This window comes from Pleuronectes platessa, chromosome 1 (genome assembly GCF_947347685.1).
Source record: "Pleuronectes platessa chromosome 1, fPlePla1.1, whole genome shotgun sequence".
Classification (NCBI taxonomy): Eukaryota; Metazoa; Chordata; class Actinopteri; order Pleuronectiformes; family Pleuronectidae; genus Pleuronectes; species Pleuronectes platessa.
Window position 1 is genome coordinate 4,361,464 of NC_070626.1, and position 21,667 is coordinate 4,383,130.

Sequence of the window (21,667 nt, forward strand, 5' to 3'; positions counted from 1 at the left end):
TACGTATCAAATTAAGTACAATTTAATGTGTCCTCTAAGAAGCACCATATTATACAGCAGAAGAATACAACAGCCGTTTTCAGACATGACCAGAACTCCACAAAATGGGATCTGGAGTTGTGGACATACAGTTGGACATAAACTCAAAAACAAACCCTCCTGTTGCTCCCTACAGCATCATGAAACCAACCTCTACAACACTGAACATAAAGGCAGTAGTTGTTGAGTGATTTGAGTCTGGAGCCACCCTGTTATTGTGCCTAAAATATTAACCTTTCATGTGTACATCTTTATATAGATAGAAGGATTTTGGCTCTTGTCGAAACTCTTGTTGAAAGACTAGAATATCAAAAAATCCACGTGCCGTTACCCCCACACCAAAGGAGGATGCTGTATTTTCCAGGGGTTTATAATATGGTATGACACCAAACTCCTGCAAACCAACTCCACTAACTCTCTGTTCTGCACCACCAAGGACAGCTGACAAAGACCCAGCCACCATCGGAGCAGTGTCAGTGAATCAACTGTGAGCAGTAGTTTGTGTAGAGTCTTGCAGAGTCATGTGTACAGCAGTGCTCCTTTGTCACTGGTACAGGAGCCATGTCATTGTAAATACAGTATGTTACCATGTTTAACTCTTACTAACAATGCTTACATTAACATTAAAATCAAGACTAGTGAATCAAACGTAACTCAATAATCAGATCCTGCAACCTATAGAAAAAGTGTACTTCAATTAATGGAGAAAAAAACAAAAAATCAGTTTTCACGATTTTTCCTTGCATCTGTCAGTCAACAGCATATTCATTTATTGCAAGTATAGAGTTCATTAATACAGTAAACATACTGTAGATGCAGATGTCTTAAAACAGACAAGAGTAACAACTTCACGACAGTAGATTCCATTGGGTGATGTCCTGTCTGCAGTGTTCTATGGCAAGAACATCACAACACTGAGTTTTCTCTCATCCGCTGTGCTGCAGTTCCACCTTTTCTACTAAGAAACAGTCCTTGAGCTGTCGGACACAGTGTCTTCTGCTGCACAGTCTGATGCAGGTAGCCATTGTAGAAGTCAGCTGCTGTCAGTCTTTTTTTCAGGAGCACTGCCTTGAAACCCACCCAGCCGTCCTGGAACAGGGAACACATGTCAACACCAATGACTAATATCAGGATGACATGCAGTAAAACTTGATGTGCTAGTGCAGTAGAGAGGGACAGAGTTGTGTCATTATGAGTACTGAGGAATGTGGACAGAGCTGGACAGAGTTGAACAGACCTTACAGCAGACAGCTAAAGTATTGGACTCCCTCTGATACGTCACTGAGCCTGGAACAGGTTTCCTTTTTTGATCTGCAAACATGGGAGTGATATACGACAGCTCAGGGTCACATGTTATGGTACAGGCCAACAGCAAATACACACACTTGCATGTGAATGTCAATGCCTCCCGGCCTTCCACTGTCCATGTTCCACATCACACACACAGGCTGGGGAATCAAATTCAACTACATTCTATATTCCAAGCTTCTTGATTGCATGTTTCTTACTGGTGGTCTATAGAATTCCAGCTAATTGCTGTCCTAAAGATTTTAGAAATTGTATTGTTATTATTAGCTCAACGAAGTTGCTTCTTCTTTGTACTGGAGATATTTGTTGGAAATGTTTCACCATTCAGTAACTTGATACAGCACACAGGAAGAAAAATATATCCAATACTTAAAGAACCCCCACCTCTACAAACTGTGCTACTCAATTCTATTTCGGGAACATCCTCTAATGCACCTACAGTGCTGATTATACTGACGCAGACACTTGTGATCCACAACACACAGTAGATAACTAATTTTCAGTCTTAAATGGGTTATGATCATTTTCAAGTACTATGTAGGGAACAGAAGGTAAATGTGAAAAAATATGGGAGAGAAAATGTCTCTCTCTGATAAGAGTCTTATGAACAAATTAAGGTCCCAACTCGCTGCACGAGTTGCATTAGCCAACTCACACACATTCGTACAGAAAGCTTATGCATAATGTTATCCTTTTCTTATCCTTCCTTTTAATGTAATGCTTTTGAAAATAAAGGAAAAAAGGAATAAAAATGGTTTTATCAAACCTACCTGATAATGAAATGTGACATTTTCCTACAAATTCAAGAAGTTTTATTGCCCTGCCCATCCACATGGTCCTCAATGGAATCTGATGGCAGAGAGGAGAGAATTGTTACACAGACAAAGTCAAAAATGAACTCCTTGCTCTATATTACCACCAGGAGTAAGAGTGATACATTAGAGCTCTTCACAGAGCTGCTGAATCATTTACTAAGGAACTGAGAAAATATAAAATGGATGGATGGTCCTAATTCTTTGTCTTTAGCCCTAAAGGCCGTTTTATAGTCGGATTTTACGCAGGCAGGCAAGCACGCAAGACACGCAAGAGCCCCTTGCGTGCTTGCGTACCCCCTCTTGCGACTTGCGTCCGTCCGCCAATTTGGCTCTGTACACCACCACATTGTATTTGAAATGAAACAATCAAGATGTGCGTTAAGTGAATACTTTCAGCTTTAATTTGAGGATATTTATATCCGAATCAGGTGAACGGTGTAGGAATTACTACACATTTTATATGTGGCCCTCCCTTTTTAAGAGACCAAAAGTAATTGGACAAACTAACATAATCATAAATGTAATTGTCACTTTTAATATTTGGTTGCAAATCCTTTGCAGTCAATGACAGCCTGAAGTCTGGAACCCATAGACATCACCAGACAATGGTTTTCGTCCCTGGTGATGCTCTACCAGGCCTCTAATGCAACTGTCTTCAGTTCCTGCTTGTTCTTGGGGCATTTTCCCTTCAGTTTTGTCTTCAGCAAGTGAAATGCATGCTCAATTGGATTCAGGTCAGGAGATTGACTTGGGTATGGCAGAACATTCCACTTCTTTGCCTTAAAAACTCTTTGGTTGCTTTCGCAGTATGCTTCGGGTCATTGTCCATCTGCACTGTGAAGCGCAGTCCAATGAGTTCTGAAGCATTTGGCTGAATATGAGCAGATAATGTTTCCCGAAACATTTCAGAATTCATCCTACTGCTTTTGTCAGCAGTCACATCATCAATAAATACAAGGTAACCAGTCCCATTGGCAGCCATACATTCCCACGCCATAACACTACCTCTACCATGCTTCACTGATGAGATGGTATGCTTTGGATCATGAGCAGTTACTTCCCTTTTCCATAATCTTCTCTTCCCATTATTCTGGTACAAGTTGATGTTTGTCTCATCTGTCCATAGGATGTTGTTCCAGAATTGTACAGGCTCTTTTAAATGTCGTTTGGCAAACTCTAATCTGGTCTTCCTGTTTTTGAGGCTCACCAATGGTTTACATCTTGTGGTGAACCCTCTGTATTTACTCTGGTGAAGTCTTCTCTTGATTGTTGACTTTGACACAGAAACGCATACCTCCTGGAGAGTGTTCTTGATCTGGCCAACTGTTGTGAAGGGGTGTTTCTTCACCAGGGAAATAATTATTCTGTCATCCACCACAGATGTTTTCCGTGGTCTTCTGGTGTTGCTGAGCTCACCAGTGCGTTCTTTCTTTTTAAGAATGTACCAAACAGTTGATTTTGGCCACACCTAAGGTTTTTGCTATCTCTCTGATAAGTTTGTTTTGATTTTTCAGCCTAATGATGGCTTGCTTCACGGATAGTGACAGCTCTTTGGACTTCATATTGAGAGTTGACAGCAACAGATTCCAAACACAAATACTTCACTTGAAATGAACTCTAGACCTTTTATCTGCTCCTTGTCAATGAAATAACGAGGGAATAACACACACCTGGCCATGGAACAGCTGAGCAGCCAACTGTCCAATTACTTTTGGTCCCTTAAAAAGGGGGGTGCCACATATGAAATGTGTTGTAATTCCTACACCGTTCACCTGATTTGGATGCAAATACCCTCAAATTAAATGTCTGCACTTAAAGCACATCTTGAGTGTTTCATTTAAAATCCATTATGTTGGTGTACAGAGCCAAAAGGATGAAAATTGTGTCAATGTCCAAATATTTATGGACCTAACTGTATACGACAAAGCTACGCAAGCCTCACGCAGCCCGCAAGGCTGTGATTGGTCTGCTAACTACATCCTTTCGGGAGTCGCATTTCCGGTTTCATGCCCCATAATACCGGCAGAAACCACGGATGATTTAGAAGAACGAATATGGATCAAATAGAAGAGCGTTTGGCAGAAGAGATCCGAAAGTATGACCACTTGTATAACCCGTCACTGACTGAAAAAGGCTATGAGGAGCCGCAGTGGCGATGTAAATAAACAGTCGACGACGACTGCCACACACAAAGAAGGCTTCTCTAAGGTCGTCTTCGACAAAACACGTTACTCCGCCTAGTGTTATGACGATGAATTGCTTTGCAACACGCGCAACCCTTGGGGAACCATAAACCAAAACGAGTCCGTCGATGCAACTGCGGCACGCAGTTGCAGTCGCACTACTATAATTCGGCCTTTAGGTTGTTTAGTGAATACAGTCCCATAAAGGTTCTCCTTACTCGTGATCCGATTGATCGATACAGACGGTCAATTTGGTCACATGTCTGTTCCTCCCACACCATCCAGCTCATAGAGCCACTGACTTTTGGGGCTGTTGGAGGAAATAAAGATGGAATTGGGATAAATTATCCTTAAAGATGTTTGGTAAAACTGTATCTAAGTAGTTCAGGTCTACATACCAAAAGTTGAACCTGTCTTGCTTTGCTCCGTTTTATGTGCCATTCTCTCAGAGAGTGTCATCAACGTATCGATGAGCTGCAATCAAAAATACAAATTAAGCAACTCTATAAACATCCTGTTAGTAAGAGGAAAAAGTCCTGTACGAATTATTTTCCAACTACTCACCAGATGGGCTCCCTTTTCAGCTAGGGCAGCTCCAAGCTCTTCAGCAGTGCAGTTTTCAGGGACCTGATGGAGCTCCTGGTTGAGAATGGGTCCCACATCAAACCTGGGATGTGAAGATGTTTTTATGCCATTTAAGGGGAATTAAGGATCAGGAGGTAAGGCTGAGAGCTTTTCCCTCTTGTTTACCTGTGAGGGCGGATCTGCATGACGGTGACTCCAGTCACAGTGTCGCCATGCAAAATGGTGTGGAAGACGGGTGCTGGACCTCGCCACCTCGGCAATAGGCTGGGGTGAACGTTCAGAATCCCACTACAAAGAAAAAGCATTTTCACAGTGAGAAAGAATTTCAAACATATCCTTGATTAAAGTTAGAATATGTACTAAACCTAATAATTTGTACATAATCTTACAATATTACAACCAGTATTTTGTTTGCTAATGCAGATATTGGATGGTTAAAAAGCACATTGAGCTGGATTGATGGTACTTTTATCAGATGACGTCACATTATAAAATAAGGATTTTCTACCCACAAAGTAAAATATTCAGAATGACTAGCTAAATTACTACCGAATGGTTAAATGGTGGGTATTGTCTGGATCTGGTGTGTTGTTGTGATCTGGTTGTGTGTGTGTGTGTGTGTGTGTGTGTGTGTGTGTGTGTAGTCTAGTTAGGAACATCAGAATTGGGAAAACAACTTTCTTTCATCTGTAACTTTTAGTGTAATCAATATACACATAATATAACAATATATAACCGGTATTACTGATGATACAGCAGAGCTGTTATCTTAAAAATATTTACTCAATTTCATTTTGTTCTTATGCTTTACTGTGCAGAGAGGTCTCTACAAAAAACAAACTGTGATTGCAGATCATTTTTTTCACACAAAAACTGTGTTCTGAAATTTAGATGGCTCAGTGTGGACATGTAGTTTCAGATCTATGTAATTATTGAGTAGTGTTATCATAATTACATCAATGGTAGGAAATACAAATGTAAAACCACTGTTTTTTTAAAGCTTGAATATGTGAACTCAACAGCAGAGAAACAGTCCAAACAATCCACTGAGGGATAACAAACAAGTACTCACTGTGGAAACTTGTTGATGAGCTTCTCGTGGAGTAAACAGCCGAAAGACACCACCACCCCAACATCAAACCGTCCGTCCACATTCTCCGGGGGCCACCTGTGGACCGGGAGGTTGTTCTGTTGGGCAAACCTTGTCACTGGGACATCAGCAGACAGAGTGACAACCTCAAGGGACTCCACTATATTTTCACTTGAGCTCCTACAAACAGAACATGTAGGTTAATTATTATACATTCACTTTAGTCCAACATGATGAATAAGCAGTCCCTCATTCCTCCTGGACTTTTTAAAGCTCCTTTATCGAATGTCTTCCAAGATTGTTTAATTGTTTCTAATTAATTATTTAATTCGTTTGTAGTGCTGTTTTGATATTTCTTTGTTTGTAGTGCTGTTTCGATTAATGTTTGTTTGTAGTGCTGTTTTGTTGTTGTGAATATTTCTTCGTGCTCAGATCTCTCTTGAAAAAGAGATCTCCATCTTAACCTCACTGACTGATGAAATTAACATTAAATAACATAAAAAATATATTAACAACTTTAACCAAAACTTTGGTGAGATTGGGAGAAAGATTAGAACATAATTCCAACTATTTGGATAATACAAAGGAAAATGGGCTTTAAGGATTACTCAAATAACCAAACTTTAAAAATGAAATAGTGTCTGAACACAAGCAAGTGTACAATAGTTTTATCCAACAGTATCAGCCTAAAATCCTTCATCAAACAGGTAATTACACAATCGACATAATTGTATAATAATAAGTTTTAATCAGAAAAAGCAATAAAGCTACTCTAAATAATAAATATATATAACTCCAGTGTTCTTTTGTACCCTTGTTTAAACAGACATGGTAAACAATAAAGCCTAATGCACTGTTACTTTGTCTGTCGGATCTGCCACTGCAGGTTGTGTTGAAGGCCTCCTGTGTGAGATGTGATTCTCACCTGCTGGCTGTGAGGAGTTTCAGAGACTCCAAAGCAAAATGATCAGAGCCGAAGAACAGGAGTTTCCACGGTGGTCCTGATGTTGACATACATCTGTAGACCCTCCGCTGCCTCCCCTCAACTCCTCTTCTCGACCCGGTGGGTGCACAGCAGAGATGGAGGATTTTCAGGGCCGCTCCTGTTCTTCTGCTGTTCGGCCACATGCTCACACCAGCTGCTGCTTCCGTTCATAAAACACCATGAGTCCAAAAAGTCAATGATGACACCGAGGACGTTTTTGTAGAAGAACTGGATTTGCCCTAAGTGTGACCATAACGGGCGCTGCCATGTTTTCCACTAACACTTCCGCCTCCGTCTTCTTCGTGCTGAGCAATCCCTGGTGGTAGACAAACAGTATTACTGCCACCATCTGGATAAACTGAACGCTGAACTGGTATTTATGAATAAGTGCTATTTTAGGCTAAAATACTAATAATATGAAATTAACAGTTTCTCTCTGATTAAAGATGGGGGGAGATAGTAGAAATTTCACCATAAACATTTACATCACAGTTTAATTGATAATCTGTGACAATATTAGCTTTTTTTAGTTTAATTTAGACACAGTTTGGGGTAAACTTACTTTCTTTGTGTATTCTGAATGTTAACTCATGGTTATATCAGTAAATCTGCTGGTTTAACCTATTTAACCTCTCACGTTTATGTAAGCTACTGAAAACAACATAGTCATCATCATTAGAATTATTTTAACAATGATAATTGGAGGAGAAGAATATAGTGTAGAAAACAAGCCCTCGTCCTTTTTATTTGAACTTTAATATTATTACCTTATTTTATGATTGATATCTTACTTTCTTGCCTTACAGTATTTTGGTTTCGTGTTTATTTGTCTCCTACTTACCATGCTTCGTGTTTTTTTTCTTGTCCCAATTTCATTATTTGTCACAGTTACAACGACAAGTGTTGGACGAGAAAGACAGGTCAGCTCAACAGCACAATAAGATGCAACCGAGAGAAGAAACTTTAAATCACGGAAGTAAAAAAGGTCAATGTGAAAAAAATAAAAAAAATGCAATCCTATAAATATTAGAGGAATTATTAGAAGAATACCCAAGTGACAAGTGTATACTGTATAAAGATATGCGTATATAGCTATTGCAGATTTTCCAGAGGCCAGTAAACAAACAGTGCTAACAGGCAGGTATATGCAGACGATGTATCTATTTACACAGCTGCACCTGTTCCTTTTTTAATATGTAGTATCTTGATCTGTGTGTCATATTGTTGGGACGTTTGAAAAATGTTCAAAAATTAAAAAGGGGGAAGTTCCTGACTTATAAGAATGGCGTGCTGGCGTCAGGTTGCTTGTAAGGCAATCCCCCAAAAAAATATATGTCTATGTTACATAACTTTTTACATTAACTGTGACCACCTGGGCTTTTGTGCTTCATAAGTGTTAGTCAACATGTGTACAGATGTTCAGCTCACTTCATGCATATACAGTGCCTTGCATAAGTATTCACCCCCCTTGGACTTTTTCCCATTATGTACTGTTACTAACTGGAATTCAAATAGACTTAAATAAACTTTTTCCCATTTGATCAACAAAACATGCATAGTACTTTGGAGGTGCAAAATAAATTTTATTGTGACACAAACAATAATGAGAACAAAAAAGTTGACATCTGTTTGGTGCATAAGTATTCACCCCCCTGTGTCAATACTTGGTAGAACCCCCTTTCGCTGCAATTACAGCTGCAAGTCTTTTGGGGTATGTCTCTACCAGCTTTGCACATCTAGAGATGGAAAGGTTTGTCCATTCTTCTTGGTAAAAAAGATGAAGCTCAGTCAGATTGGATGGAGACCGTCTGTGAACCGCAATCTTCAAGTCTTGCCATAGATTCTCTATTGGATTGAGGTCTGGGCTTTGACTGGGCCATTTTAAGACATTAACATTCTTTAATCCAAACCATTCCTTTGTAGCTCTGGCTGTATGTTTAGGGTCATTGTCCTGCTGGAAGATGAACCTCCGCCCCAGTCTCAAGTCTTTTGCAGACTGCATCAGATTTTCTTCAAGGATTTCCCTGTATTTGGCTCCATCCATCTTTCCCTCTATTCTGACCAGTTTCCCTGTACCTGCTGAAGAGAAGCATCCCCACAGCATGATGCTACCACCACCATGTTTCACTGTTGGGATGGTGTGCTCAGGGTGATGGGCAGTGTTGGGTTTTCGCCACACATAGCGTTTTGCATTGAGGCCAAAAAGTTCAATTTTGGTCTCATCTGACCAGAGCACCTTCTTCCACATGTTTGCTGTGTCTCCCACATGGCTTCTGGCAAACTCCAAACGGGATTTTTTATGGATCCCTTTCTACAATGGCTTTCTTCTTGCCACTCTTCCATAAAGGCCAGATTTGTGGAGTAGACGACTAATAGTTGTCCTGTGGACAGATTCTCCCACCTCAGCTGTGGATCTCTGCAACTCCTCCAGAGTAACCATGGGCCTCCTGGTTGCTTCTCTGATTAATTTTCTCCTTGTCCGACTCTGCAGTTTGGGTGGACGGCCTCCTCTTGGTAGGTTTGCGGTTGTGCCATATTCTTTCCATTTTCTTATGATGGATTTTATGGTGCTCAGAGAGATGTTCAAAGCTCTGGATATTTTTGTATAACCTAACCCTGCTTCATATTTCTCCACAACTTTATCCCTGACCTGTTTGGTGAGCTCCTTGGTCTTCATGATGCTGTTTGTTCAGTAATGATCTCCAACAAACTCTGAGTCCGTCACAGAACAGGTGTATTTATACTGAGATTAAATTGCAGACAGGTGGACCCTATTTACTAATTATGTGACTTGCAAATGTGACTTGTGAATGCAATTGGTCGCACCAGATCTTTGTTAGGGGTTTCACAGTAAAGGGGGTGAATACATATGCACTCAACACTTTTCAGATTTTTATTTGTAAATAATTGTGAAATCCATGTAATATTTCCCCCCACTTCCAAATGATGCACTATTTTGTGTTGGTCCATTACATAAACTCACGATGAAATAAATTTTAATCTGTGGTTATACCATGACAAAATGTAGAAAAGTCCAAAGGGGGTGAATACTTATGCAAGGCACTGTACATCCTGGCCACAGTGGAGCTGAGGCCACGCCTGGTCTGTGATGTGCTGCTCGCTGAGAGCGGACCGTGAAGGCACCGTGAATGTTGGTCACATGACAGGCCAGCCTCTCCGACTGATCTGATACACGGCTAATAATCATGGTGAGCACCTTCCTAACACTGTTTCCTTCTGTTCTCATGTTTGCTCCTGGGTCAGGTCCGTGTTCAGTGTGGGTCAGTGGAACAACTACACTCCGCTGTGTGAGCCGGAACTCAAATTGGAGAAGAAAGTGAGCGCTGCTGTGGCCTAACGTCAGACAGCGGCTAGCGAGGCTAACAAGCTACCAACTGGCTGTAGCTAGTCCTCTCTCACTAATGTTCATTTAATCATCGTTATATATACGAAAAATGCTATCGTGTCATCTCCATTTAACGTGTCGGGTCAGACGAGCCTCTATTTCCAGCGTCGGATATTTCCCGGACCGAGCAGGTGACAGCTAGCTGTTGTTTAGCATGTTCATGTTCTTCCGCTTTGCTGTGTCATATGTTACAGTCGCTATATGTTGTGGCCTTAACTCAACAAAAACAAAGTGGAAACGGTGCCTGATGGTTAACTGCGGCGCCATGTCCGCCACCCCGCGGGAGCACAACACCTTTTATATTTCAGACGTGTTTACGTACCGACACATGCACGACTGGAATTAGCGCAGACTCGCCCGAGCGACACTCAAACAATGTAGTTAGTTTTTAAATGTGTCACGTTGTCATGTGGAAGTTAGTGGACAAGCTGAGTTCGGTGCAGTCTGGGTTTTATTTATGTTGTAACACAGGACATGTTCACTTACACTTAACACTGGTAGTAGGCTACACCATATAAAGCCTCAGTAAACTGGTGTATGTCTTGTCATCAGTTTTAAAGTCATTAAAGAGATACCGTATTTGAATGTGCTTTTTGAGCTGTAGCTAATTTTGATGACAATGAAAAACATAAATGCCTGTATTAATATCTCATTAAAGGGATAGTTAACTCAAAATTTTTAATTAACTCTATCTACTCACCACTATGCCGATGCAGTGTTGGGTGGAGTGTTTGAGTCCACAGATCTCTTTTGGAGTTTCAGGGGTAAACAGTGTTGCTGCCAAATCCAATACAATTGAAGTAAATGGTGACCACTTCTTCAATCGTAAAAAACGACAGTAAATAACATAAAAGGCCTCCATACTGCTCCTGTGATGTCATCCAAGTGTTGGTAAGCCCCAACATTCATATTCAACTCGACAGGATGTAATTTACACCTTGTTTTCAGCCTGAATATCTGCTGTGATCCAAGCATGAACACAGATCCAGAGGAGGGTAACAGTGGACGATGAATGCTCGGCCCTGTGCGTAGGCTACTTGGCATAGCTTTGACACAGAAGCAATAATTGGACTTTACGTCGATTCAACCATTTGGGACGTCTCTAATTCATGATATTTTCTTACCTATATTTTAAAAATATGACACCACGCCTGTGGGTGTTCCCCTGACCGCCAGAATATGGAGAACTGCCCACATTTTCACATCTATGTTGACACTAAAGCTTTAAAACACCACATCGTCTACCATTTAAAGACTTCCCCATCCTCTCCTGCCCCTTGACTGTCTCTCTCACACACCGTTTGAACCACTGGCTCAGGACCACCACGCCCCTCAGACATGGATTAGCCCCGGTTGTTTCATAAAGACTGTGATCTTGGCCATCAGCAAACTTTGGAGGCGAAAAGCCTTTACCTCATACACCTTCTGTCACAAAAGTGTCTGTGCTGCTACTGGAGGCTTAGACAACCTAGATGACTTAGCTTTAGCAAGCTATGGTATATTGAATGTCAGTGTGTGGCAGAGCAAGAGCTGAGGATATGTGGGCGTGTCCTAGCAGTGTCCTAGCCCCGCCTCCCTGCCTCCTTGCAGTGCATTATTAAGGCCTTTTTTTTTTCCAGGAAGAAAAACTTCAGCAAAAAGGTTGAAGTTTCACTTTAAGTTTGTGTGGATTTTATTATAATGTCTCCAGAATAAGAACCAGATAATGTGATATCGATGTTCATAATATTTTTTTTTCCAGTCATAATGTTTATGAAGAAATAACATAAGATGAAGGGCTGTTTTCCTGATCAATGCCACAGAACAAAATATATTTCTTAGCCATTCTTTTTATAGGATGGTTGAATTTTTGTTCTATTTTTGGTCAAACAACCATTAACCACACCATGGCACAATCTAATCTAATCATTCTTTAACCAGTTGGGGAGGCAAACTAGCTTGTTCACATTCTCTGACAGTAAAGCTGACTGCTTCTTTTGCACAATGTGTCTTGTGAGTTATTTTTCCCAGCTCTAAATTTAATATGTAGATCATCCAAGATTTAAAGAAGTTGTGTTTCTCTCTTCCAGCCGACCACGCAGTCTCCCCAGGATGAGCAGGAGAAGCTTCTGGATGAAGCTGTGCAGGCTGTCAAGGTCCAGTCTTTCCAGATGAAGCGATGTCTGGTAGGGGCCACTTCAGTCTGTTACAATCATTGTCATGGTGGTGATAATTTGTGATGAGCTGATCAACCTTTAGAACCCCTGTATGCTTTGTCTGCATAGGCCTGAATTGTTTTAATTTGTTTGCTTTTGTGATAGCATATTTGTTTTTTGTTAGCCCTTTATTTTGGGGAAATTTTTTATTTATATTTTGCTTTAGGTGAATAAGAACGGTATAAGTTTTATTTTGATGCCAAGACGTGTACATTAGCTGGAATTTAGCACAACAATGGAAGTGGAAGTAGTGTTCTTGTTCAAACGTGAAAGTGCAATAAAACGATGTTGTCCCTAAAATGAATAATTAATCGTGATCTCAATATTGATCAAAATAATCGTGATTATGATTTTGGCCATAATCGTGCAGCCCTAATGTGAAAGAGGACATATTGTCGTCAACCTGCAAGTCTATATATGAGTCATTCAGTCTGCTGAGGAGTTAGGTTAAGGATTGGGTTAGGGTTTTGTCCATTTTTGTGAGCTGGGTTCTAGATCAATGAATTACTGCCCAGTTATGATTATTGATCAAATAGAAATTTCCAATTCCTAATTTTAAACAAAATTTATATTGTCTGAACACTAAGATACATTTTAGAGATGACCTTTGTTCATTCTGTTGGATATCTATTTCAAAGAGTATTGAGACTACTGCGGATGACCTTATTAAGATATTCCTGGGTGGGTAGCTAAAATAAGATTCACTTCGTAAATGGACACTGTCCACAATTTCTAATGACATTCATACCAAGGGAGTAAAGAGAGGTTACAGTTAATACTTATCATACACTTATATTATATTATGCTATATATCTATTTGTTCATAGCTTGACTCTTTGTTTGCAGGACAAGAACAAGCTTATGGATGCTCTGAAGCATGCCTCTAACATGCTGGGGGAGCTGAGGACCTCCATGCTCTCTCCAAAGAGCTACTATGAGCTCTGTATCCTTTGCAGTTGTGGATGAAGACAGATGCTACACTTTGTAATGATGTTTTTTTTGTTAACTTTAGAAAGTTTCTTTTTTACAGCATAATTAATGTTAAATCTTCTCTAAACATGTATGACTGTCTTGATAGTGCAGACCTTTCTCTCGACAACCAAGATTGTATAACCTTAACACCAGGAAAACCATTAGCATCAATCATTCAATTATCTTGATTGGTTTTATTCTTTCTGAAAAATATAAACTCTAGGTGAAAATTCAAATAACATAAGTAACTCCATCAGGATCTTCAGCACACAGGGTGATTGACAGCTCCTCTTTTGACTACACCTGATATGTGGACATTCTTGCCCAACTTTTCAGAAAATGTCCCTTATGTCACCGATGTAAAAAAATTATTCTGTAGAGATGGCATGAGAGGCAGGACAACTTGGCTGGAAAGCAATATTGCACCCAGTGGATGCTGGCTGCAGGGGTATTATTGCAAAATCCTACATCAAGCCCTGTGCCACAACATAAAAGAAACATCACACACTGCAGAACACTGCAGGCAGTGGCTCTGGATCAGGAGGATGACCCCATCTGGGCCCCAAGATATGAGGGACATACAGTGCCTTGCATAAGTATTCACCCCCCTTGGACTTTTTCCCATTATGTACTGTTACTAACTGGAATTCAAATAGACTTAAATAAACTTTTTCCTGTTTGATCAACAAAACATGCATAGTACTTTGGAGGTGCAAAATAAATTTTATTGTGACACAAACAATAATGAGAACAAAAAAGTTGACATCTGTTTGGTGCATAAGTATTCACCCCCCTGTGTCAATACTTGGTAGAACCCCCTTTCGCTGCAATTACAGCTGCAAGTATTTTGGGGTATGTCTCTACCAGCTTTGCACATCTAGAGATGGAAAGGTTTGTCCATTCTTCTTGGCAAAAAAGATGAAGCTCAGTCAGATTGGATGGAGACCGTCTGTGAACCGCAATCGTCAAGTCTTGCCATAGATTCTCTATTGGATTGAGGTCTGGGCTTTGACTGGGCCATTTTAAGACATTAACATTCTTTAATCCAAACCATTCCTTTGTAGCTCTGGCTGTATGTTTAGGGTCATTGTCCTGCTGGAAGATGAACCTCCGCCCCAGTCTCAAGTCTTTTGCAGACTACATCAGATTTTCTTCAAGGATTTCCCTGTATTTGGCTCCATCCATCTTTCCCTCTATTCTGACCAGTTTCCCTGTACCTGCTGAAAAGAAGCATCCCCACAGCATGATGCTACCACCACCATGTTTCACTGTTGGGATGGTGTGCTCAGAGTGATGGGCAGTGTTGGGTTTTCGCCACACATAGCGTTTTGCATTGAGGCCAAAAAGTTCAATTTTGGTCTCATCTGACCAGAGCACCTTCTTCCACATGTTTGCTGTGTCTCCCACATGGCTTCTGGCAAACTCCAAACGGGATTTTTTATGGATCCCTTTCAACTATGGCTTTCTTCTTGCCACTCTTCCATAAAGGCCAGATTGGTGGAGTAGACGACTAATAGTTGTCCTGTGGACAGATTCTCCCACCTCAGCTGTGGATCTCTGCAACTCCTCCAGAGTAACCATGGGCCTCCTGGTTGCTTCTCTGATTAATTTTCTCCTTGTCCGACTCTTCAGTTTGGGTGGACAGCCTCCTCTTGGTAGGTTTGCGGTTGTGCCATATTCATTCCATTTTCTTATGATGGATTTGATGGTGCTCAGAGAGATGTTCAAAGCTCTGGATATTTTTTTATAACCTAACCCTGCTTCATATTTCTCCACAACTTTATCCCTGACCTGTTTGGTGAGCTCCTTGGTCTTCATGATGCTGTTTGTTCAGTAATGATCTCCAACAAACCCTGAGTCCGTCACAGAACAGGTGTATTTATACTGAGATTAAATTGCAGACAGGTGGACCCTATTTACTAATTATGTGACTTGCAAATGTGACTTGTGAATGCAATTGGTCGCACCAGATCTTTGTTAGGGGTTTCACAGTAAAGGGGGTGAATACATATGCACTCAACACTTTTCAGATTTTTATTTGTAAATAATTGTGAAATCCATGTAATATTTCCCCCCACTTCCAAATGATGCACTATTTTGTGTTGGTCCATTACATAAACTCACGATGAAATACATTTTAATCTGTGGTTATACCATGACAAAATGTAGAAAAGTCCAAAGGGGGTGAATACTTATGCAAGGCACTGTACCGCCAGGTCTTATAGGCCTCTGGTGGGCCGGCCTTAGAAGAGGGTATCTTGTGATTAAAAGGCAGAAACCGCTGATGACGCCATGGTACACAACTGAAGATATGTTCTCAACATCTGCTCGTATCTTTCAGACTGAGCCCTGCAGGAACAACCACTAGATTTCTCAATTGTGAGAAATGGGACTTAACATTTAGAAATGAACAACTTTCTCATGTTTCGGACCATATTGACGTCAGAACGTCTGTAAATTATGTCTGTATGTAAATGACGTGCTCAGCACAAAACTAACACACCCAAAGCAGCCAAAGACTCCCAGATACAACACAAAGTGAATCACTCTTGCACTTTGTCCATGCAGTAAGAGTAATGTGAGTAGCATATTAGGGCAGTAATGCCTGTTAAAATGTATTGTTACTAGTCCCTAACAGTCTTTTCAGATATGGCCATCTCTGACGAACTCCACTACCTGGAGGTTTATTTGACTGATGAGTTCGCCAAGGGACGCAAGGTAGCAGATCTGTATGAGCTGGTCCAGTATGCAGGGAACATCATCCCCAGACTGTGAGTATCACCTGAACTGTCCTACCATCAATCAGGAAGTAGCTTCAGATATTTAAATATAGACAGGCCTTGCAGTCTGTGTTCTGACTGTGACTCTCTGAGCCTCTACTCAGACACTGATGTGAAACAAGGGTTATCAGGGTTTAGCATTGAGTTTGTATTGTTATGTACTTTGGTGACCTGTGATTATTTACCTGGATGGGGTTACTGTCACGATCAGCTTCTATTGACACACTAGCAATGTTAGCATGAAGCTTGCCTTACTCTTTGACTATTGAAGGCCATTGCATGATGAACAAATTAAAGTCAGACAAATTGAAATAAAAATATTTAAAGCAGAAAAAAAAACGCATAGTTAAACATTAACAGTTCAGATTGGTGACTTTTGTTATGTGTCTCTTTTGTCACCAAGCAAAAAATGATTTACTAGTCAGCAAAGGATTATCCTAAATAATTTACATTAAATTTAAATGTAATAAATAAATAATAATATAAAATTTTCTTGGTTGTTGGGAGGGATGGTTCCATAATGGTCAATGAATATGGTAATAAAATTATTATTAACCACACTACCTCTGTTCATTTGATTTGTATGTATTTATTTATAATGGAATTTTATATATTTGAACTAGTTATGTAATAAATATTTGTAATATAGTAAAACATATAATTGTTAGGTATGTAGCTCAGCCAGTAGTAAATTGCATGAAGCTCTTGCTTTGATTCTATTGTTTTCGCCTGGATAATGTTTCAAATCGACTAGCCGGCCATCTGAGGAGTTGGATTGCAAACTGCGAGTCAATTCCAGGTTGAGCCTATGTCACTACCTGTAGCTTCCTAAAGAACTTGCTATATTGAATTCTCACTATTTTCGATCATGTTTATTTCTGTATTTGTTGAGTACCTGTTTTAGGATGCATGTTCTTTGTCAGGAGGGGCCCCAGTAATGCTGTCTAAACACAGTAGTACAGAACTAATTGAGTAGAAATTAAATAATATAAATGATCACTCAAAAAAAGGAAAGTTAATAGTTAGATTTAGAAATCCTCAGCCTTTGAAAAAACTGCATCACCCAGTCAGGAATAAAGATTAATCTGACTGATGCACTATGTTGTGGTTTAGAGGAAAGGAATCCACTATCTAACACTTGGTGTTTAAAAACTAAAAACAATTAATGAAATACTACTCAACTTAATTCAAATATCCTAAACAAATCAAATAGAAAAACTAGTCCAAATAAAATAAATGTCATTTTGAATAGGTCATTATAAGTAAGTTAGCCACATTCAGATAATTAATGAATATTAGAAAGACTAGCGCCAAGTTCACACCGGACGCTAAAGCGCTGAACAGCGGCCATTCTCGCACGCGCAGCCGCCTGTCTGTTCACACCATACACTAATTTCTCCGCGCCGGTCAGCCCGTGATTCTGCTTTCTCCGCTGGTTGTTGTATGCTCCGTTCAATGTAGGTGTTCGGGGTAATTGGCGATGTCTTCATAGACATGAAGACGTGTCTCCACCACCCCTCTCTTTCTCTATCTGTCTGTCTGCTTGTAGTGGATGGGCAGATGGGGAAATTTCATCATGTGGGGGAAAAAATCTGGGAAATTAAAACTCCAGGGGAACAGCATGGAAATCCAAAGTATGGAATCTATATTTTATTATAATCATATGGAATGTCATTTATATAAATTTACAGTATGTTTTGTGGTGCGATACACTGCGAAGAGCGGAAAAATTTACCTGGGGCCCAAACCATCGGTGCAGAGCACGAGTCTATACCTCCATGTCTTCACTTGGTTCAAATGGTGTATGATCCGGGTTTAGTTCTACAGAAAAATTTACATTTTCTCAGATAAAGACTCTTTGCTCTTCTCTCCCCAGGTACCTGTTAATCACGGTGGGTGTGGTATACGTTCGTTCCTTCCCCCAGTCTCGTAAGGACATCTTGAAGGACCTGGTCGAGATGTGTCGTGGTGTCCAGCACCCCCTCAGAGGTCTCTTCCTCAGAAACTACCTGTTGCAGTGCACCCGCAATATCTTGCCGGATGATGGAGAGCAGCCAGAGTAAGCCAGTCAAGCCTTTTCTCTTTGTATCTCCTATCACTTCTCAGAGTATGTTGTCCTGGTCTGACCACCCCTTTGGTAACTTTTAGTTTGTATTTAAGTTAAGGTTGTTTCAATTAGGACTTTGGGGGCCGATCGCTAATCAGTGATTGTTTGGAGAATTATCGGCCGATACGATCACAGGGTCTATGGCCCTGGTTACGCCTGATTAACATGCGTCTTGGGTGATCCAATTCACCACATACAATAGCTTTATCTAGCCCACTCTATATGCAAATATACACTACGGAGCTGAATCCTACTCACAATTTTGTCAGTAAATGTCCATTATTACTGTCAAATTGTTCCATTTAGTTTTTTCAATTCAGCACCACATTAAACTCCTGTATCAGACTGTCTCTTTAACACATGCTTCACCTGAACTATCAGCAGTGGCAGGAGGGACGCTGTGCACGATTTTATAACTGAACTGTATGAGCAGGACACATGAACTTCCTCTGAACTGTGATGGAATCTGATGTTTTCACTCACAGATAAATGATGAAGAAAGGCATTAATACCAGAGATGAGAAGAGAAGCAAGATGCTTTACTCACATGCCATCTCTTTTCTAACACCCTGAATGCAGCACATGGTTGATGGTGTAAGAGTGGTCAGCATTTTTTTCTCACAGCAAGAATGTCCTGTATGTTGGAAACGCCCCCCACTAATTCCGCCTTAAATCAAATTGTCAGATTTTACGTTTTTGGTGAAGCTCAGTTTAAACTAATCCATCATGTTAATTAAAGCTGGAGATAATAACTGGTTTGAAGCTCATTGCTTGACATTCATGCGTTCATAATTGTAACAGTTTTGTTATCAGAAAAATTTAATAATAAAAAATAACTTACTAACAGGAAGATAATACTCAACAAAACAAGTCTCAAACTAGGAGATTTATATTTGAGCCACAAGGACACCTCTTGAACTCTGTGTCTCCTGTTTTCACAGTATGAATTAAACAAATAAAAAAAACTCTTATGATTCTAATAAACAAGAAAAGGTGTCGATAGATTTGAGAACAACAATCCTAAAGAATGGTGATTATTGTGAATGTTTCATTTTGTCCAGTTTATACATGGAAACTGTGCTCCCCTCGTAATGTCAGACCTGGGAGGGGAATTCACTGCCAACTGTCTAGTAGACAGGTCCAGACAGGCACAGCTCAACTTACACAGGGTCCCCACCCTGTGGGCCCTCCACCTGAGGGATAAGAATTGGGTACCAGGGACCTGGTTGTACCGATCCCTGGCAGGGGATACTGGTTCATATGTTGTGAAATCTCACCTCTGTGGGGGACAGTAGGTGTCGGAGATGGAGCAGTACCAAGGAGATATAGACCTGACCTACACACAGGTCTACGGTGTAGCATCAGAGTAAAAACACTACATTAGAGATCTGTTATGTGGTAAAAATATCATTAATGAAACTGATGTGAGACAAATATAGTGTACATACACATAATAGTTAAGCACTCAGATTATGCTTTTCATTTTACAAGCTTCCTTCTAATGAACTGTCTTTACTCCACAGGGGATCAGAGGAGATGACTGGTGACATCAATGACTCCATTGACTTTGTCCTGCTGAACTTTGCGGAAATGAACAAGTTGTGGGTCCGAATGCAGCATCAGGGTCACAGCCGAGACAGAGAAAAGAGAGAAAAGGAACGACAAGAACTTAGGATTCTGGTTGGCACCAATCTAGTTCGCCTTAGCCAGCTGGAGGGTGTCAATGTGGACAAGTACAAACAGGTATGTGTTTGGCTGTAACACTTAACTAATCAGGAGCTTTCAGTTTGAATGTGGATGGTGGAAATGACTGAAATGTGATGGGGGATCCAAATCAAATTGTGGAAGTCCCAGCTCTGCGGCGAGCTCTGCATCACAGCAGCCTGAGTTAGTGTTAAGTTTGTAGACTGACACAACAAGCTGCTTCCCAGTTGGGCATGATATAGATCCTGCTTCAGATTTACTACATTGGAAGGTTAAATAGGTTCATTTTGTGTTCCTAGATGAGTTCTTCATCAAAATACGTTGACAGTTTGTTCTACAGCCACGCCACTCTGAAATTTTGCTTTAGTGACAGAAAGGGAAAATTTACAGCACATATGTATGTGATTTGATAGGGAAGGTACGTGTGAATTGTATATTAGCACTTAATTTCACGAATAAGCCAATGTGATTTATGTTTCTTGTATCTTGTTACGTAATGTTCAATTACTAAACTATGTGGGTAAATTGATATCTCTCTGTTTTCCCTCTGCACAGATTGTTCTTGCTGGAGTGCTGGAGCAGGTTGTGAACTGCAGAGACCCGTTGGCTCAGGAGTATCTAATGGAGTGCATCATTCAGGTACTAACCCTCTGTGTTGATGCCACCATTGACCTTATTGAACTGATCTGTTTCTGGCCATGATGTGGACTTGAACAATCCACATTCAATACAGTTTCTTTGTTACACTCACTATCACATGAACGCGAGTGATCCCAGCAGCCTGCTGACTTCTTCAAACACTGGCCTCATGTTACTTTATTTAGAAATTATCCCAGTGGATACAACACATTTGATAGGCAGTCTTGAAGTTGACTGGTCCGATACAAGCTCTGGGCTGACTGGGTTCAGTGAACCTTTTTTCTATTAGTTATGGAAATGTATCGATTGACATTTTACTTTACAATCCCTATACAAGGTGAGGAAATGACAAAACAAAATAGAGAAAAATAGAAAGAGTGTACATATGTGAGCAGAAGGTGGAGGGGAAATCAGAATTTAATTTGGTAGTTATTGGATCTGGATTGGACTCGATACAACCACAGGGCCAGACGTCTCATATTAATGGATCAATTTATTTTCATCCTGTCTGAACCCCAGCCCCTGTAGTTGTAAAATGTATGTGAGTGTTTAATAATACGGTCTGATCAGGGTCTGTGTCTGTAGGTTAGAGGTTACTAAAGACACTGCAGATATGCCCCTCCCTGATGGTGTTTCACAATAAATTAATCTAAATTCTTAACTAAAGCATGTATGAAAGGTCCATTTTGATTATACGTCAGTGAAAATATTATGTTAATTTCAACACAAATTATCGATGGCTATAAAATGATATTCAACCAGCCCTTGAATCCTAAATACAACTAGAATTATAACATTGTCAGTTTCTTGTTTGACACTCCAACCTTCATATTAGTTTCATAGATAAATAGATAATATA

General features: G+C 40.2%; 2 protein-coding genes across 4 annotated transcripts in view; one reads left to right on the forward strand and one right to left on the reverse strand.

Moving 5' to 3' along the window:
• On the reverse strand, positions 1 to 11,238 carry mtfmt (mitochondrial methionyl-tRNA formyltransferase). 2 transcript variants are annotated; one of them, XM_053428949.1, is made up of 10 exons: positions 11,112 to 11,236; positions 6,946 to 7,321; positions 6,003 to 6,200; positions 5,096 to 5,218; positions 4,910 to 5,012; positions 4,744 to 4,819; positions 4,564 to 4,655; positions 2,118 to 2,196; positions 1,277 to 1,350; positions 1 to 1,128 (listed from the first exon to the last, which is right to left on the reverse strand). In XM_053428949.1, exons 2-10 carry the CDS (start codon positions 7,146 to 7,148, stop codon positions 946 to 948), a joined length of 1,131 nt encoding a protein of 376 aa, XP_053284924.1. In that variant the 5' UTR covers positions 7,149 to 7,321; positions 11,112 to 11,236; the 3' UTR covers positions 1 to 945. The 2 variants fall into 2 exon arrangements, with proteins under 2 accessions (XP_053284924.1, XP_053284995.1); XM_053429020.1 differs by having other exon boundaries at positions 992 to 1,128; positions 1,282 to 1,350; positions 11,112 to 11,238.
• vps35 (VPS35 retromer complex component) overlaps positions 10,087 to 21,667 on the forward strand; it is a 19,290-nt gene continuing 7,709 nt past the window's right edge. The window contains exons 1-8 of one of the 2 annotated variants that reach the window (XM_053428834.1): positions 10,097 to 10,214; positions 11,128 to 11,302; positions 12,481 to 12,576; positions 13,453 to 13,549; positions 16,226 to 16,349; positions 18,235 to 18,417; positions 19,989 to 20,208; positions 20,725 to 20,808. In XM_053428834.1, the coding sequence (XP_053284809.1) occupies positions 12,562 to 12,576; positions 13,453 to 13,549; positions 16,226 to 16,349; positions 18,235 to 18,417; positions 19,989 to 20,208; positions 20,725 to 20,808 (723 nt within the window). In that variant the 5' untranslated portion in view covers positions 10,097 to 10,214; positions 11,128 to 11,302; positions 12,481 to 12,561. Of the gene's footprint in view, positions 10,215 to 11,127; positions 11,303 to 12,480; positions 12,577 to 13,452; positions 13,550 to 16,225; positions 16,350 to 18,234; positions 18,418 to 19,988; positions 20,209 to 20,724; positions 20,809 to 21,667 lie in introns of both variants that reach the window. The other variant, XM_053428757.1, reaches the window with a different exon arrangement.

Bases quoted from the DNA above. Each gene is read 5' to 3' on its own strand.
- mtfmt (XM_053428949.1), bottom strand. From the start codon at position 7,148: ATGTGGCCGAACAGCAGAAGAACAGGAGCGGCCCTGAAAATCCTCCAT. The intron at 6,201-6,945 runs GTGAGAATCACA...TTCTGTTTGTAG, and splicing joins AAACTCCTCACAGCCAGCAG to GAGCTCAAGTGAAAATATAG. The intron at 1,129-1,276 runs GTCTGTTCAACT...TCCCTGTTCCAG, and splicing joins CTTTAGCTGTCTGCTGTAAG to GACGGCTGGGTGGGTTTCAA.